This window comes from Rhinatrema bivittatum, chromosome 17 (genome assembly GCF_901001135.1).
Source record: "Rhinatrema bivittatum chromosome 17, aRhiBiv1.1, whole genome shotgun sequence".
Taxonomy (NCBI): Eukaryota; Metazoa; Chordata; class Amphibia; order Gymnophiona; family Rhinatrematidae; genus Rhinatrema; species Rhinatrema bivittatum.
In genome coordinates this window covers 28,771,039-28,790,145 of record NC_042631.1, presented here as the reverse complement: position 1 = coordinate 28,790,145, position 19,107 = coordinate 28,771,039, and the positions used below count along the sequence as shown (strand labels likewise).

The following is a 19,107-nucleotide window of genomic DNA, read 5'->3' as shown; positions in this document are numbered from 1 at the left end:
GCATGGCATGTGATAAGAGTTATGCTCAGCGAACCCGGAAATAACTACACCTTTTTCCTGTGCGTTGTGCATGCGTCGTTAGCTGTGCGTTATCGGCCCAAAACATTTCTATTGTGAATTGCAGTTTGGGAGGAGAGAGAGAGAGAAAGAGACTCTGCAGTGGCTTGCTAATATCTGAACTTTTTATAGCGCTGTAAGAGGGGGCACTAGTAACTCTGGGTGAGATTTGTGGGGTGAGTTGGGTTTTGGGGGGCCAGTTTTACATGCATAGTCATACATACGAACAGCACAGTTACCATCCATGAAGATTTAATGTGATTTTGGAGTGATAAAAGGTGAAAGAAGATTAGATTTGTACCATGTTCTCTCTACCTTGCTTGATGCACTCTCTACATAGCTGAAGAGTTATTTTTTTATATTTCTGTTTTAACTGATCAAATTACATCAACAATTGCACAATTGTACAAATCAGCAATGGATCACACCCCATGGGTACTCCATCTGTGAAACAAAGTAGATGCTACTTCTTTAGGAAGTACCCGATGCATTCAGACTGGGTACACTGCTGATTTGTAAAGAAATCTCACAAATGCTTGTTGCTGAATTTCACAGATGTTTAAGGAGATAGTCGTAATTCATCAGCTCAAGAAGTGTGAGGTTCATGTTAACATGCCCATCATGATTTCCTCTTGGTTAGAGGGGAGACATGAGCAAAGAAGATGCCCACACATGCAGCACAGTAACAGGCCAGAAATCTCCTGCTTCCTCCTGTGGAGCTATATGAATAAAGGATCATTGATTAATTTATGTTCCACCTTTTAAAAATGTGCTGAAGGCAGAGAACAACCAGCAAACAGCATGTTAACAGGACAGTCATACATAATAAAACTTGAAAAACAACAAAAGAAAATCCAAGAACATAAAAACATTGGTTTCAGATGCTTGTGGTGTTACGATTCCTCCTGTAGCTGTTCCACAGGAGGCTTCTCACCTTTTCTCTGGAGGCCGCACTGAAGCCGGGGTCTTGCCTGGACAGTCTACCCTGGTTTTGCTCCATGGCCTGGGAGGCCTTCAACGCCCTCAGGGCCTGCCTGAGGCCTGCTCCAGTCTCAGTTTGGACTTCCTGGTTTGGGCTCCGCCCTTCTTCCTAGAGGCCGGCCTGCAGTTATTTGCTTTAGTTATAGGGTGGTCCATCTACACTCCTCCCAGGGGGTTGCCTGCTTACAGCATTATAAAAGGATCTTCACTTCAGTTCCATGGAAGGTATGAAATCCAGAACTGATTCAAAATGGACTGCAGTGAGTTGAGTAGAGGTTAGCAGTGAATTGAATAAATCCTGCTTTAGATATATAATTTATGTTTGTTTGGTGATTGTTTGAGATTTGATGCTGCTATTGTCATTATACAAGGTGGCACATAGTTGAAGACTCTGCAAACCTTTATGAAATTTACAAAAAAAAAAAAGGCCAACCAACATTGGTTGAGAAAACTGGGGAGCAGAAAACCCAAATAGTTGAAAGTGAAGACTCATGGAGCTGTAGTTCTACAGAAGCCTGTTAGGACTGAGCTGGAAACCCAAAGGAGAAGGAAGAAACTGCTGGTTAAAAAAAACTAATTAGTTAAATAGTTCAAGGTCAGAGTTGGGCTAAGATTGACCACAACATAGCAGAAAGTGGTTCTGCAGAATTGGTCCCTTATCTTCTCTTACTGCTTCCCAAACGGTCTCTGCAGCAACCCAGTGGACAGCAGAAGGCAGAGATCACTACCATAGCAAGTGCTCCAGGCCTAAATGTAGGTGGATTTAATGTGATCAGAGGATCAGGCAGAGGGACAGAAAACAGATAGGATTTCAGATTTTGTATTATTATTATTATCCAGCAAAATATATTTATTCAAGCAGAACAACAGATGTAGATGTAAAGGACCAATGCACAATCTATTTCTTTAGTCCTTTTGCCTTAGCTCGAGGCTTCCCAAAGCTGTCCTGGTGACGCCACAGCTAGTTGGGCTTTCATTATATCCACAAAGCATAATATTTTATTTTGAAGGGAGGGCATTATTACTGATGCCACAGGGAATCTTATTGTATTAATTGGGAGGAATGTTTTTAAGTTGCTTGATGTGACCTATTATTTTCTAATGCGAGTAGGGATATGGTAAGGTCTGTGTTAGTGCTTTTTGGAGAGGGGAATAGAGGCTGTGAAGCCCAAGCTTTGTTCTAAGCCATGTCAGTTGGTACTTAAATCCCTGCCACACTACCCCTCTGCCACCCACCCCAAATTCCTATTCTTTGGCTTCCTTACTTACTTACCCACCTGCTATTTCTTGATGGCTACGCAAACAAAATTATGACCCCCTTAACATGGACCAGAACAACTTATAAGCCCACAGTTCCCCACAATCCATTGAGAATTGAGCATCTGCCACCCTTCACTCCAACACATAAGCCATAAAGTTATCGTTTCTCAGTGCGTGGTTTAGGATTACCTCAGGCCAATAGCATAGATTCCTTCCTCCTGCTTCCTATGGTCCACTTTTCCCACTTTTTTATGGTGCTTACCCCTCCCCAATCTTATTCTGCACTGGAAACCATCACAAAGATAATGATCAGAACCGGTCCCAGAATCGAACCTCGAGGCACTACACGTTTCACACTCCTCTCCTCTCCTCCGAGTGGGGCTCCATTTACGACTACTCGCTGTCGTCTGTCAGTCAACCAATTTCTGATCTATTCTACCACCTTGGGACCCATTCCCGGACTGTTCATGAGCCTCTTAGAAATAGAAATGAAATGATGGCAGAAAAGGACCAATGGACCATCCAGTCTGCCCAGCAAGTTTATGGGAGTTTCTGTTGAGCCATACAAGTCCCCCCATTCTTATCAGTTTCCCAGACCATCAAAGTCAGGGCTCTTGTAGAGTCCAATGCTCCATTACTTTCTGCCGTCAAAGCAGAGATCAATGTTGGAGTTGCATCAAGTTTCAGGCTTATTGGTTAAGGGTAGTAATAACAACTGCATCAGCAAGTAACCCTATGTTTATTTTTCCCTGACCACAAAATTCAATGTCCTTGTTGTTTGCTGTCTGAATCCAATCCCCTTTTCCTCCTTTACCCTTGCCCTTGAAGCAGAGAGCAATGATGGAGTTGTGGCTTGTTGGTTAAGGGTAGTAACCGCCACATCAGCAAGTTAGCCCCATGCACTCATTTCTTCGTTTCTTATGTGAGAGAGTATCAAAAGCTTTGTGGAAATCCAGATAAATCTCACCAAGTGTTCATGCTTTACCTAATTCTCTACTCATCCAGTAAAAAAAAAAGTCAGTTAGGTTTGTCTGACATGATCTTCCTCTGGTAAAACCCTGTTGTCTTGGACCATGCAACCCACTGCAGGATAGTTCACTATCCTTTTCTTCAGAAGCATCTCCACTGAAGCAAGGCTAACCGGCCTGTAGTTTCCAGGCTCCTCCCTGCTATCATTTTTGTGAAGCAGGACCACCACTGCCCTCCTCTAATCTTAGGGCACCACTCCCATTTGCAAGGATCTATTGAACGGCATCCCTCAATATGCCGGCCTTGTCCTTTTAATTTAATTCACCGTTCTTCCACTTCAGCCATCTTCTTCCAGCCTTTTGGCTCCTCCCGAAGGTACGCCCCTATTTTAACAAAGTCTGTTTATTTTGGAAAAGCAGGACTTTGATCTTTGTGTTACTTCTCTCTGGCTCGGGCCGCTGTAACAAACCCATACCATCAGATGATCACTGGCGCTCAGGTGGGCACCCATCCGGACATCAGAGAACAACCAGGTCCGGTACTGCTCCTCCCCTGGCGGCTTCCATCATCAATTACTTAGGCAGAGTCCCTTGAAAGGCATCCACGGTCTCCCTGTTCCCTACAGATTCTGCAGCAGGGCTAACTCCAATCCACATCTGGGAGATTAAAATCTCCAACCAGCAGCCCTTGTCCCTTCCTTCCCACCTTTTGGATGCCTTCAGCCAAATCTCTGTCCAGTTCTTCTGTCTGATTCGGAGGCCTGTAGACCACACCAGTGTGAATGGGAGTGCCATCTTATTTTTTAAGATAGCTTCTTACCTCACATCCTCTGCATTTCAGTTACTAGGATATTGTTTTTGACATAGTTTTTAATTTTTTTTTTGTTTTTTACTCCCTCTTAGTTTAATTTATCTACATTTTACCACTTTGCTTGTGAAAAATCAAAGTGGTTTACAGAAGCTACTCCTCCCTCTCCTTTTGCCCTCTCCATCCTTCCTCATCAGGTTATAGCCTGGGGACGGCCGTCTCCCGTTCACGAGACCCGTGGAACCAGGTCCCCATGCTAGCAACAGTATCCAAGCCCGCCTCCCCCATTAAAGCCCGCAGATCTGGAACTTTGTTGCTCAGACTGCGAGCACTCGGGCACCGAGCCTGCCAGCTTTCCTCCCTGGCTGGCTGCTCTTCCCGGGCACCTTTTCTGCCGCCTCTGCCTAATCATGGACTCATTTTGTGCTTTTCTCCACCCGCTTCCTGTATTTCTGTGGGCTGGGGGAGGGCATTTCAGTTCCATGGACTTCCTTCTGCCTACCCCCCCCCCCCCCCCAGCGGATGACATACATTCTGAATTTCTCACTCGGGATCCTTTCCCCAGCCACGGGCAGAGGCAGCCCAAAGTTACTGTGTAGTCTTTTATGATTCCAGATAATTGTCCCCAGCCCCCAATGTAGCCAAATCCTTTTTGCTTACACCAGGTTTTGATCCTTTTTTTCTATGAGCGGGTAACGCTTCTGAGAAGGCATAGGTCTGTGCCCAAGCTGCATCCCCAGATTCTGGAGCTCTCTCTTCCCTTCCTGGATGCTGTTTCCTGCCACATCATTGGTGTCCCCCCCATGGATGATGATGACATCAGTTTTATATCCCTCACTTTCTTCTCTTAATGCGCTTCTGCCAGCTGAGGATCCTGGAAGGCATTTTTACTATTGCCTGTGCCGCCTTAAGCCGAGCCTCCCCACACACATCCCACAAATGAGTGGTTCTGATTGACCAGAGCCCAGAAGGCTGCAGGAGGTAAATCCGGGGCCCTCCAAAAAGGAAGCAAAATAACCATTACCGGTAACTTCTTCAGAAACTTCAGGTTCAAATGAAATTGAAACAGATCACCAGAGCCCGGTTTTATCATGGGTACAAATTTGAAAATAATAAATATAAATGCTTCTATAGGGGAGAAATAGACGCAATTGAATGAAAGAAATTAATTTGGAGGCTGCTGTTGGTCTTCAGAATAATCTTGAATAGTAGGATATTCTTCTTTTATATGGCTGTAAATATCTCTTTTTCTTTGACAAAACTCAGCAGCATTAGTTTTTTTTTTCTTTTTTGTTTTTTTTAATGTCTCACACAAAGAGACCCATAGCAAGAGATAACTGCTCAGCCATCTGATATTAAAGCAAGGGCAATTATATAATAATGACTGCCCACTGTCATTAAAATAAAAGAGGAACAAGGTGATTTTTAAAATGTATGTTTTTAACAATAGCTTCCACTACTATATTTACAGTGTTTTATTTATTTATTTATTTATTTATGTATTTATGTATGTATTTATTTATTTATTTATGGGTTTTTATATACCGCGGCACGTTAGGAAACATCACCTCGGTTTACATTGAACATTAACTTAGCAACAGCTTTACAATCCAAATCAAGTAAAAAGGGTATATTTCTATTGTTTCTATTGTCCGTTAATAGCTGTTGAATCTGACCAGCCCTAATGTTTTATAGTCTGGGTTTCATTACGCATGGTCCTCCCTCTGCTCTGAAAAGGGATTCCTTAATAGCTTTGCACTGTATGGATAATTTGGATTTGCTGTTCTTAGAGAGAGAGAGAGAGGGCAGGGAGCTGGAGAGGGGAGTCCAGAGAGGTTGGCTGTGCCCCGGACCAGGAGGCATCTCGCCAGCTTGGCTCGTTGACCCTGACGTCTCCATGGCTCTTCCTCGAGGGAGGTCGGGGAGGGCAAATAACCAGCGCTCCCCCCCCCCCTCCTCCCTCTCTCTCTCCGGGGAACCTGAGGCCATGGCTCTTCTCTTCCCAGCCCCTGAAGCTGCCCCCCACCCCTGCTGCTCTGAACGTTTCATTCATGCTTTCCCCTCTCCCCCCCCCTCCCCTCTGCCTGCCTCTCTCTATTCAGAAGCAGAAGCCGCATGTGTGGGCGGCGCTTTGAAAGGCTTCCTGTCAATCAAAGGCAGCCGGCTGAAAAGGAAGCGGGGAAAGACGAAAAAAATAAATAAATAATAAATCCTAAAGGGAGAGAGAGGGGAGGGGGAGGCGCCCCCCCCCCGGATCGGCGTGGGGAAAGGTGGGGGGAGGCAACGGTAGCCCACACACGCCTGGATGTGGGCAGCTGGCTGGGCTCGCAGCCCTTGCGAGGGGTGCGGGAGACGGGAGCCGGGCTCGGGGAGAGCGGCAGCAGCGGCAGCGCCAGCAGCAGCGCCGGCTCCGGGGGGGGGGGGGGACTGGAAGCGCGCGGCGAGCGGCCCCCAGTCCCGGGCTGCGCGCTCTGACTCACCGAGGAGGACCGGAGAAAAAAAAAAAACCAAACAAACTTCCCTCCGGGGGACTCGGTAATGCCTGCGTCCTTCCCTCCCTCTCGCTTTCGGGGCGCCTGCTTGCTGAATGGATGGGGGGGGAGAGGTGGTGGAGGAGGGTTTTTGTTGAGAGATCTCTCTCTGTGCTTTTGCTCCCTGGCTGGGAACGGGAAGGGGGTTTTGGTGGGATTGGAGGGGGATCGGCTGGCGTTTACTCCGCCGGGCTCGCCGGGGCAGCGCTGCATTGGACCCCCCCCCCCCCTGTCTGGAGGAGCTCCACCGATGCATGTACCGGCGGCCGGGCAGTGCAGCCGGGCTCGGCACGGCAGGTGTCGGGGCGCTGCAATGTCTCTTCTGCATGGCATGAGCTCAGCCTTGCATGGGCGCCCAGGTAAATGAAGGCGCTGAGCCGCTCTCGGGGCTCCGAAGCCGCTTTGTCGCAGCTCTGGAAGATAAGCGCTTAGCGCGAGGACATGGCTCGGTTTAGCTGAAATGGAGTTAATATGCACCCAGAATGCAAACCAGTTTGCTGTTCAGAGGTGATAGAGATAGAGATATATAAATTTTTTTTGTTTGTTTGTTTTAAGTGATGATGCATTCATTCTAGTGGGAAGGCAGTCGTTTCAAACGCCGCTGGCTTGTATTGTTCATGCGGTAGCTGGTGCATTTGTTGGTGAATGAAAAGGGAAGGTAAGGGATGGATTTTGGCGATCAATGGCATTTTTTTTTCAACACTGTTCACATTCGAAAAGCACAAATAGCTCAAGAGATATGCATCGCACGCAGTACATACACTCTTACGTTCTTCCCAAACGAGGGAGTTTATCTGGAGGCTCTGAATTTGTATTCCTTTCTAATTCTGTTGGTCTTACTAAAATCGTGGCTCTCTTCCTAACCTTTTGCTGTGTGTGTGTTTTTTGTTTTTTTTTTTTTTAATTATTATTGCATTGCTTGGCGATCACGTTTGTACGTCATTAACAAATGCATCTACAATCCGTGTGTTTGGGGGGAAATTGCTTGCACATCAGGGGCTCGGCGGTTAACCTGATAACCCACTGCAGTAAAATATCGGCGATAGCAGCAGCTCTGCGATGCTGCCCCGTACTAATACATTGCATTTCTGACGGCCGTGCTACGCTGCAGTTACTCCTCGAGCCGGCTAGGTGGCAGTACCGAGGGCAGCCTCCATCCTCTGCCATCAAGGCCGCTTGGGTTCTTGGCACATCTGTTGCAACTGGCCGGGCCTCCTGACAGCCCGGCGAAAAGTTCGTGCTGCTAACACCCATCGCGATTACAAGCCCCATAATAAACTTTGCAGCCCAGGAACAAAGGCTGACGGAGTCGCCGAGAAAGCATTGCCCTTTTCGTTATTGACTCCGCATTGTTGCTGGCTCAGGCCCGTGATTGCTTTCCTTGGTGCTAGCTTTTCCCAATAGTTTTGCTGCACAAGCTTCCATGCACTTAAGATCTTAAGCTTCTGTAACATCAATGAGAGCTATGTCCATGGTTGTTTTCAGCCTGGTTCCGAGCCTTAGCTGTAGCTACTAAAGGTGGTAAGGAGACCATTTCATTGCAACAGTTCCAGGTTTGTTTGTGGTTTTTTTCTGTGATCCCCTAAGGATTGTTTTTACTGTGCCTGGATGTTAAGATCAGGCCAGAATATGCTGAAAAGATCACAAAGATGATCAAGAAACTGATAACTGTTGTGTTAACTGTGCCTAGAGTGGAAGCGAGTTAGGAAATTATAGAAATGCATTAAGAATATTGCATCCTTCAGGAGGGACAGGGTGACTGTGAAGGCGCCTTTTTCGGTGAGCCCATCTGAAGCATGCTCATTCAATTTAACCTGTAGTACTGCTGTTTTGTACCAGCTACAGAACTGTCGTGCTGAGTCTTTGGCAGTCAGTGAAAGACTCCAAAACCATGGTAAGATTTCCTTAAATGTACTGGACTAGTTTAAATTAGTTATTTGTCAGTCTTCTCCCAATATTCTATTGTTTTATATTGATTTAGAGGATATTTTATAAACTGTAGGCAGACTAGGCCAGCTTCTGAGGGGCAGCAAAGAAGAGCAGCAGACCCAATAGAACCTGATAGCCAAACCATCTCATAGAGCCATCAGTGCTTTTAGTCACATCTTTGGTGTGCATGAAGAAGTAGCCACATTAAGCACTGCTTTTTCCCATGGCTCTGTTTATTTTTGTGTTTTAGGTTATTTGACTCACTTTGGGGCCGACGCAATAAGCCACTGCGTAAAAATGTGCGCCCGCCAGACTGGGTGCCCATTTTCTTTAACGCGCTCACGGCCACTCCTCCTGGGTGCCCGATGCAGTATGAGGTGCATCCCTAGCGCGTCCCTAGTGCGTCCTTGGCATTGGGCGCCCAGGAGATGTGCCTGTGCGCGCTGCCACGGGTTAGGAAAACGGACTCTGGTAAATCGAGTGACCGTTTCCTAAAGCTGGCCGGAATGAAAACTTTTTTTTTCCCCATGTTGCTGCTTTCTGTGGTTCCTCCTACTTAGTTTCGCGACGATATTAAAACTAGGAGAAACCATAGAAAGCAGGATATTTTGCTTTTTAGTGAGCCCTTGATGCGCGGCAAGACAATGCCAGCTCGGGGCTGGCGTTTAAATTTTCCATGTTAAAAACATGGCGATTTTTTTGCATGGAAGGTAATAGCTAATAGCCTCATCTACATTGCATTTACATGTGATAAGCGCGATTAGCTCCGCGGGAGTTTGGATGTGTTTTTTGGACGGGCTGATCCCCTTATTGCATCAGGTGATAGCTTAGCACGTCCAAAACGCACGTCCAATCACCAGTAAAGCTGTGCGCTAGCCTGAGCACTCGATATTGCATCGGCCCCTTTGAGTCCTCCCTTCTCACAGGACCAGAGCCTTCAGCTTTGTTCCCAGGGTTTAGCCAGTGGTGCAGAGAGCAAGAGTAGAGAATTGCAACTTTGCTCCCTAATCCAGTCCCTTCCCTCCTGTTTCAGCTTTCTGTCCCCTCCCAGCAGCTGCATAGAACAGAAGGGGAGGGGTGAGGCTGGTATGTTGTTGTCTGCAGATTTCTACTTCTAATTTGTGGTCCCTTAGTCTGTATTTGAGGATCTGCCTGTGTTCTGCATGTGTGACTGAGGAGAGGTCTTCTGCTAACATGTAGTTTCTGTGAAGGGATATGTTCAGTATGGCCTGTTTTCTCTATAGGAGGTGTGCTGCATATGAGCTAAATGTTTTTTGCAGGATTTTATATTACTTGGTAGAATGCCTTGTAATGAGATAAAACGGTTCCTGATTTCAATAAAAATGTGCTTATTAACCTGCCTTTGGGACTTTAAATGTTTTCACTTATTGTCTCCAAACGTTTATTTGTGTCTCTGTTTCAACTAGATTGTAAGCTCCTTGGAGCAGGAACTATCGTTCATGTGTATCTAGTCAGCACTGCATATGCCTTCTAACACTATATAAATGTTTACTAGTATAGAAGTATTACTGTTCTAGGGCCTGGTATAATATTTACGTTGTTGCTCTTTCGTATGTAGGATTGTTGCTGTTTGACGTCTGGGAGTTAGTTCGGTTTTGTTATGGCAGGTTTTGCTATATAGGTTCAGAGTGATTTTTTTTGCAATCTTAGGTTACTGCATGAAATGCCTGATAATGGAAGGAATTTGTGTTGCTGTTGCTGAGGTGAGAACAAAATTTGAATTTTTTTTCCTGTGGTGAATAGGAAGGGGAATTATCTGTGTTCAGACCAGCCAGTCATTTCAGAGATTACCTTTAGCCAGTGTAGTATATATTTCTTTTCATTTATACAATTAAGTGGGTTTTTTTGCAGCCTGCCCCCCAAAGTCACAGATGCACCATGTTATGAATCCTGCCCGCGGGCTTCCCCCGCGAGCAGGCTCCTCACCTTGTTGCCTTCTTGATGCGGCCGGACGCTGCCGTTGTCGGGCCTCCCCCGCAGCCGGGGCCGCAGACTCTGGTTACCTCTTGTAGCTCGGAGGCCGCCCATCGTGTCTTCTTCACCGCGGCAAGAGCCGCGGACTTCGGCCTGCCTACTTAGCACGGCGGGCCTGCTACCGCTCCTCTTCGCGGCTGGAGCCGCCGCCGACATCCCGGTCATCTTCGCGGCTGGAGGCCGCAATCCCCGAGCTTGCCTGGCAGCCAGAGCCGCCCTCGGGGCTTCCTGCAGTGGCAGGAACCGCTGCCGACATCAGGGCCTGCTCCTCGGCCCAGTCCTGCCTCTGCCACGTCAATGTCGGTGCAGGGCCGCTGTCCACGGTCCTGCACAGCTTCCTGTTTCCTCCTAGGCACTCGGCCGCGCCTCCCTGCTAGATTTAAAGGGCCCACGGCCGGATATGCCCTGGGCCCCACCTAAAGACTGTTTCCTGTTTCAGCCCTATAAAAGGGCTGTTCCTGCATTCCACCTTTGCCATGCATCGGAGTTGCTTCACTCCTGGAAGTCCCTATCTTCCAGCGCTCCGTCAGGTTTTTCATGTTCTTTGTAGGAGCTCCATGTCTCGTCGGTTCTTGTTCCATGTCTTCATCTCCTGAGGTCCTCGTCCAGGTCTTTGATGTCTTGAAGTTCCTAATGTCCTCCATCTCTGCTCTCCGGATGTTCCTGAAGTCCTGATGTCCTCGATGGCTAGAGGTCCTTGACGTACCTGATCTTCCTGATGTCTGTTCCTGCAATGTTCCAGCTCTCGAGTTCTCCAGGTGGCCTCTCCGAGGGTAAATCTGTTCCGCCTGGTTCTTGTTTCCGGTCACTGGAGCCCCTGCCAACTGGATTCCATTCCTGAGCCTGCCCCGCTCCCGCGTGGTCCGTGACCAGCCTCCTTGGGCTATGTAGGGCGCGTAAAGAACAGGGTGGTCCGTGACCAGCCCATTGGGTCCGCCTTGAGTAGTGGGCTGTGTAGGGTGCCCTGAGGAACAGTGCTCACCTGTCTCATCTAAGTATTCCAAGTTCTTTTCATCTCGTCTGGATTTCCCAAGGTCCGTAAGAGTCATCCTTGCCTCGGACATTTCTCTTGCCTGGAGACTTCATCTTCACTAGTCCCAGATGTCTTCTATGACCGGATCCTCCATCTGCCAAGCTTCGTCCTCGTGTCTGGCCTGCTGCTCCATGCTGATCCTATGCGGCAGGTCCGAAAGGGCTGGGAACGGTCGGAGGACTGTTCATTTACCAACATCTTCTTGTTGGCTCCGGTAGCATGCAGGCCGGCAGAGGGTAAGACCTTGTTTCCGCCATGCTGGGACATGCCGCCAACCCTCGGTTCGGTCCTAGATTTGTCTGGGGTGGGGCCGAGGTCCAAGGGCACATGAAAAACCCGAACATAACACAGCATTCATCAGACACTGTCATGATTTCTGAAAACTATTTATATTATGTGTATATTCTATGCCCGCAGTGCACTCTTATGTTCCCCACATGGAGTTTATTTGGAGGGGCTGAATTTATTTATATATATATATATATATATATATATATATATATATATATATATATATATGTGTGTGTGTGAGTGTGTGTATATATATGTATGCATGGATATATACATATATATGAATAAAATAGTTCAATATGTAAAAGTATTATTTACAGGATTGTTCTGGGAGGGGTGATGGTCATCAGGATTGTTGAATTTAATTACCAAAATCTCAGGGGGCAGGAAGGAGAACGCAAGGCTGTAGGTTAGAATATAAGAAATTTTTATACTGGGTCAGACCATCAAGCCTAACATCCTGTTTTCAACAGTGGTCAATCCAAGTCACAAATACCTGGCAAGTACCCAAAAACTAAGTATATCACATGCTACTGATGCCAGTAATAGCAGTGGCTATTCTCTAAGTCAGCTTGATTAATAGCAGTTAATGGACTTCTCCTCCAAGAACTCATCCAAACCATTTTTAAATCCAGCTACACTAACTGCACTAACCACATACTCTGGTAACAAATTCCAGAGCTGAATTGTATGTTGAGTGAAAAAGAATATTCTCCGATTAGTTTTAAGTGTGCTACTTGCTAACTTCATTGCATGCCCGCTAGTCCTTCTATTATCCGAAAGAGTAAATAACTGATTCGCATTTATCCATTCTAGACCTCTCATGATTTTAAACACCTCTCTCATATCCCCCCTCAGCCGTCTCTTCTCCAAGCTGAACAGCCCTTTCCTCTTCAGCCTTTCCTTATAGGGGAGCTGTTCCATTCCCCTTATTTTGGTCGCCCTGCTCTGTACCTTCTCCAGTGCCACTATATCTTTTTTGAGATGCGGCGACCAGAATTGTACACAGTACTCAAGGTGCGGTCTCACCATGGAGCGATACAGAGGATTCCTAATACTCTTGCCCCGGCCCTGTTGGTGTACTAGTACAGCACCGTTAGGTGCGAGCTGTGACGCTAATGGAAGCACCAAAGCAAGACAAAGATTAAAGGCACATTGTTAAGGCTGATGAAACAGAAAGCAAGAAGTTCCATGCAGAAAGTAATGGAGCCTATTTTCTGGAGCGCGTGTGCCTGTGCAGACATGCAAGTGGATTAAAAAAAAAAAAAAACAACGCTCTGTCACAATCCTCATGGAACCCCCCCCTCAAGTGTTTGAAAATTTGGTGTGGATCAGACATTAAAGTTATTAGGGGTGGACACACATGCACACACACACCACAGTTTCATAAGCCTACTTTTCTTCCTTTGGAAAGTAGGCTAAAAAAGCATTTCTTTGCAAGGGAGCCCTTTTCATATTCTCCTGCTATTATGCTCTCATTCTGTGGATGTCTTGTGCGTGTTCAACTATTTGCTGTTTTTCCATTAGAGTTTGCTTTAGGCTGCTGACCTGCCATGGTGCCTGTGCAGTTGAGCAGGCTCAGCCAGTCCTGTGGCTTCAGTTTACATGTCCGTGCCCTTTTACCCCGTGATATGGATAAGATCCTTTTCTCACGCTTACAATTAGTATTTCTAGAGAACTAGGAAGCATGCATAGCCGCTACTTGGGGGTAAACTCCTCTTACGACCAAGGGTTTTGTAGGAAATTGGTCTTTCATTTGTTGAAATGGACCTTGGCTTGTTACTCATTTTTAGGGACACTCTGCTCTCTGTGGCAACTTAAACTGAGATCCTAAATAACAGAATCCCAAGTTACAACTGTCTGACTTCATCGTTCATCCCTTCTTCACACAAAATCACAGTCCAAAGGAAGCACTGAGGTTTCCAGTCCTCATCATGTTAGAGGAAACACATGAACAGCTGTGCTGGTGTCCATGTACTTCTATGGGATGTGGTTTCTAATTAAACCACTCCTTCCCTGTAAGAGGTAGTTTATGCTGCTCACACTTTGAAACATTACTGTACAACAGTTCTTCTGAAAGGTCCTGCCTGGTCCTGCCAGGAGCAATAATGCTCAGCAAGAGAACTGAACGTCCGGAGCTCCCTGCATGTTGGCAGACTCTGCACACACTCGCCACAGGCTGCCGCCACTCTCTAACTTACACTCCCAGGCCTCGAAGGATGCCCATTTCAGACCTGGCTAGACCATTAATCATCCCTGTACAGGATTTCCTGGAATACACTGAGTAACTGGTAGACAAGTGTTACCTATGGCCAGCCTGGCAGAGAGAGTGAATGGTGAGAATGACTGACGGGTGCCCGAGAAAGAGGGATGAAAACGCTACTTCAGTGTGAAATCCAGAGGGTTCTATAGCAGGGGTCAGTGAGCCGAGTGCCATGCCGTAGGGGGGTCTCTGCCAAAAATCAGCCAACAAGGCCCCCCTCCCCACCAAAGAGAGTCAGACTTGCCAAGGAGGAGAAACAGCTGAGCCAGTGTGTGTGTGAGAGAGAGTGTGTGTCCCAAGGAGAGCCAGCTGAGTGAGTGTGTGTGTGTGTGTGTGAGAGAGTGTGTGTCCCAAGGAGAGCCAGCTGAGCGAGTGAGTGAGTGTGTGTGTGTGTGTCCCACGGAGAGCCAGCTGAGTGAGTGTGTGTGTGTGTGTGTGTGTGTGTGTGTCCCAAGGAGAGCCAGCTGAGCGAGTGTGTGTGTATGAGAGAGTGTGTGTCCCAAGGAGAGCCAGCTGCGCGAGTGAGTAAGTGAGTGTGTGTGTGTGTCCCAAGGAGAGCCAGCTGAGTGAGTGTGTGTGTGTGTGTGTGAGAGAGAGTGTGTGTCCCAAGGAGAGCCAGCTGAGCGAGTGAGTGAGTGTGTGTGTGTGTCCCAAGGAGAGCCAGCTGAGTGAGTGTGTGTGTGTGTGTCCCAAGGAGAGCCAGCTGAGCGAGTGTGTGTGTATGAGAGAGTGTGTGTCCCAAGGAGAGCCAGCTGAGCGAGTGAGTAAGTGAGTGTGTGTGTGTGTGTCCCAAGGAGAGCCAGCTGAGCGAGTGTGTGTGTGTGTGTGAGAGAGAGTGTGTGTCCCAAGGAGAGCCAGCTGAGCGAGTGAGTAAGTGAGTGTGTGTGTGTGAGTGTGTGTCCCAAGGAGAGCCAGCTGAGCGAGTGTGTGTGTGTGTGTGTGAGAGAGTGTGTGTCCCAAGGAGAGCCAGCTGAGCGAGTGAGTGGGTGCTCCAAGGAGAGCCAGCTGTGCCAGAGTGGGGACGAGGACGACTGGATGGACCTCCCCTGAACAGAACCATCCATCACTCCCCTCAAACCCGCTCCTTCCCCAGGCACACCACTCTCTCCCAACCGCCGGCACTGCGAGCAGTTTCAAAGCTTTCAGGCCGGCTGGGCTGGCCCACAAGATTTGTAATTGGTCAGGATGCCCGCGCTCAGTGCAGGCTGGGAAGGCTTCCCATGGCCCTAGTGTGACCCAGCCCTGTGCTAGAGAACCAAGCGAAGAAAAAAAGGAGAAAATGGAAAGTGAGAAAAGATGAAAGGTGGGACACTGAGAATTAAGAGAGAGACAACCAGAAGAGGCAGAGAAGTAGCAGACGGTCCCTAGAGGCAAACAAAGAATGCACAGTAAGGAATAAAAAAACATTTTCAAAGGAAAAAAGTACAGGGTGAGTTTGGGGGAGGGGAGGGGAAAAGGGGACAGGGCTGGCATGACAAACCTGGGGGGGGGGGGATCTGTAGGCTTGGAGGTTTGCACTGTGCATGCCGAAGAGCTCAGAAGGAGCTATGCCTGTTCAATTGCAAGCAGTTTAATGGTCTGTAGTGCTTCTAACTATTCTATGCCCTTCTTTGTAAAAGGGTAAGTTTGTTCATTTATTTATTTATCCAGATTTGATTGCTCGCTCTTCAGGAGGCCATTGAGGTGAGGTGCAATTCTTAAACACCCCCCCCCCCACAACCCCCACCCTCAATCACTTTCTCTTCCTTAGCACTTTATATAAACAACATAAACCGCTTATATTTAATCACCTGTCATCGTCGTCCGTCCCCGTCCCCCCAGCCCCAGTTCAAGACTTTTTCCCTCTTCCGCTTCGTAGCCAGCCGCTAGGCCCACCCTCTTAACCTAATGCTTGGTCAGACAACCATGTCTTCACCCATTTCCTAAAATTTCAAACAACTCTCCCCCTCCTCTAATAATCTCCATGGGCAATTTGTTCCCCAGCCCTGAACCCAAAATAACTAAAAGCTGTTTGCCTTGTGCCTTTAAGCCCCTGCAGTCTGAGCCTGGAGATCTGGGACCTGCGAGTGTTGAAACTTGTAAGGGAGGAGGTCAGATTATTTTGTGCCATAGAGTCAGCACCTGTTTGTGCGCCGCTTCTGATTTTCCCAGCATGGGCAATTTCCATTTCCCTTTCTGCTCGTACCTGTTGACCTAAACCAGCAGCCACTAGAAGGATTATGCAAAACACCTTATAATTTTCTGATCCTTTGAAAGCATTCACTAACCACTCTGTATAGAGGGCTGAGTGAGATAATAACTCTAACATGGATGTTTGTACTGGGCAGAGAAATTGAGGTGAGAGAAGGGAATTTTTCCTGATATTAGAGCCAGAAGCTCCGAGGGGGTAGACTCAGGACCAGTGTCAAAAAAATATTTTTTCACAGAAAGGGTGATGCTCTCCCAGTGGAGGTGGTGGGAAAAAAAAATACTGAAATTCAAGAAGGCATGGGATAAACACAAAGGATCCCCAAGAGGGTAATGAAGCACTGTGGTAACATGCACGGGGAGGCAGTTACACACCTAAACAGAAGGCATAGGGGTAACCTGCACAAAGCAGCAGTTACAACCCTGACAAATCTTGCTGGGCAGACTGGAGAGGCCATTTGTGTCTTTTTATGCAGTCATTTATTGTGTTACTATTTTTAAGATATGCATTTGCCCGGCACCGTCATCAGGCTCACTGGTCAGTAGTTTCTCGGATCACCCTTGAAGCCCTTATCAAAGACAGTCACAGTACCTGAAGACTGAAGTATGATCAGTGTAATGCCAATGTTTAAGAATAGGTTACAGATTACTAGTAACAGGTCCACAATTTCATATTTGAATTCTTTCAGAACTTTGGAATAAATACCATCGGGTCCTGGTGATTTGTTACTCTTTAGTTTGTCAATTTGCTCTATTACATCTTCTATTTTCACAGTGATTTGCTTCAGTTCCTCTGAGTCATCACCATCAAAGAATGGTGCAAGATGAGTCTAAATTTCAGTAAGGTACATGACTTCCATAAACTAAAAGTTGAATGCTATTAGTGTAGCTGCGTTTAAAAAAATAAAAGGTTTGGACAAGCTCCTGGAGGAAAAGTCTATAAAACATTATTAAGGTGGTTGCAGAAATCCACTGCTTATCCCTGGGATAACATTATAGTGCGCACTAACCCGAAAAATTATTTTTTCTGAAATTTCTGAGAAAACTCTATCGTTCGGGTCCTCCGAGCCATGCCGAATTATTATTTATTTTATTTATTTTTAGATTTTTATATACCGGTGTTCCTATATGAAATAAAGATCACATCGGTTTACATTGAAACAGAACATGAAAATTGCCAAAAGGCATTACATAGAACAAGGTTATGAAACTTGGAACAGTGTACATAAGTTCAAAATTTAACAATAACGTTGTAACATTGATGACCAAAAGATAAAGGAGAAAAAAAAAAAAAAAAAAAAAGACTTAAACAATTAAGTTGACAGGTCTTATTGAGCATAAAAATTATAACGTATAAGTGAGAAAGTCTCAAGTGTCCTGCAGCAAGAGATTAGATACCGAAGTAGGTAGTGGTATGGAAAATGGGGGTTTGTGAAGAAGATATGTTCTTGCTGGTTGGAGGGGAAAAAATGATGATCATGGTCCTGGAAAAGCTTGGCTAAAGAGCCAGGTTTTAAGTTTTTTTTTGAATGAAGAGTGGCAGAACTCAAGCCGAATGTCTGGTGGGAGCGCATTCCATTGAATGGGGCCTGCTGTAGATATGGCACGTTTATGATGCGAGGATTTTGTTGAAGGTACATAGAGTGTGCCTTTATATGCTCCTCTGATGGGTCTAGAGGAGGAGTGAGGGCGTAGTTGGTTACATAATTGAAGAGCAGAGATATTGTGAATGGATTTATGAATTACGGTGAGTACTTTATATAGGATCCTTTGCTTTATAGGCAGCCAGTGGAGGAGCTTGAGAATGGGGGTGATGTGATCTCTTTTATTCGTATTGGTAAGGATTCTGGCTGCAGAGTTCTGTAGCATTTGGAGGGGTTTGATGGATGAATATGGAAGGCCAAAGAGAAGCGAATTGCAATAGTCGACTTTTGATAGAATAATGGCTTGTAGGACCATCCGAAAATCGTTGAAATAAAGAAGAGGCTTCAATTTTTTTTTAAAATTACAATTTTGTTGAAATTATCTAATTTGGCAAAAACGAATGCACATCTCTAATCTATATATCTACATCATTAGAAGAAAAGTGGTAAATGGGTCCTGTTAGATCTGACCCTTCTGTCCTTTTGTTCTGTACTCTTGCATTGGAGATTTCTCCCAGATGAACTAGAGAGAATCGCTTTTGAATTGTGTTAGCATGACTGCTTTAAAGTAGCTCAAGAATAACACGCGCTGAGAAAACTGGCTTCTTTGGAGAAGTTTACAGTACTTCTGTGCGAAGTAAAAAAAAAAAGAATCTGACTGTATTACAATTTCTCTAATTTTATCAGGCACGTACGTATTTACTATTTGATTTATATTCTGCATTTCAGGCAGTTCAAAGTGGATTATATTACAAGCACACTGTGCTCTGGGTATTCTTATTTATCTATTTATTTGTTTATTTATAATATTTGTTACCCACCCTTCTTGTTCAGGGCAGGGAACAAGAAATATTCATAGTAATCAACAAACAAATTGCTGAATTAAAATACATGAACATAACTGAGTACAAAAGTTCTGCAGGCATCATGTTTAATTGGATGATCCATATGCCTTTTGAATGAGAAATGTCTTCAGTGCTTTCCTGAAAAATTTTGGATCTCCCCTAATCCTTATCTCTGTTGGTAGGGTGTTCCAGAGGATGGGCCCTGCTGAATTCTCTGGTTTTGTCCATATGGACAAGCGTGGGTGATGGAACATCTTGATTTGATGATCTCAAAGTTCGTGAAGGTGTATAAAGCTTTAATGTAGCTGTTACCCAG

General features: G+C 46.1%; 1 protein-coding gene across 2 annotated transcripts in view; it reads left to right on the top strand.

Annotated features, from left to right (window-relative positions):
* The first annotated feature begins 6,850 nt into the window (after positions 1-6,850).
* The window catches only part of PTPN5 (protein tyrosine phosphatase non-receptor type 5), a 150,504-nt gene continuing 138,247 nt past the window's right edge, over positions 6,851-19,107 (top strand). For both annotated transcript variants that reach the window (XR_003853261.1, XM_029582841.1), the window contains exon 1: positions 6,851-6,964. Coding sequence is in view for 1 of the 2 variants with exons in the window: in XM_029582841.1 (XP_029438701.1) it covers positions 6,856-6,964 (109 nt within the window). In the remaining variant the exon portion in view is untranslated. The remainder of the gene's footprint in view (positions 6,965-19,107) is intronic.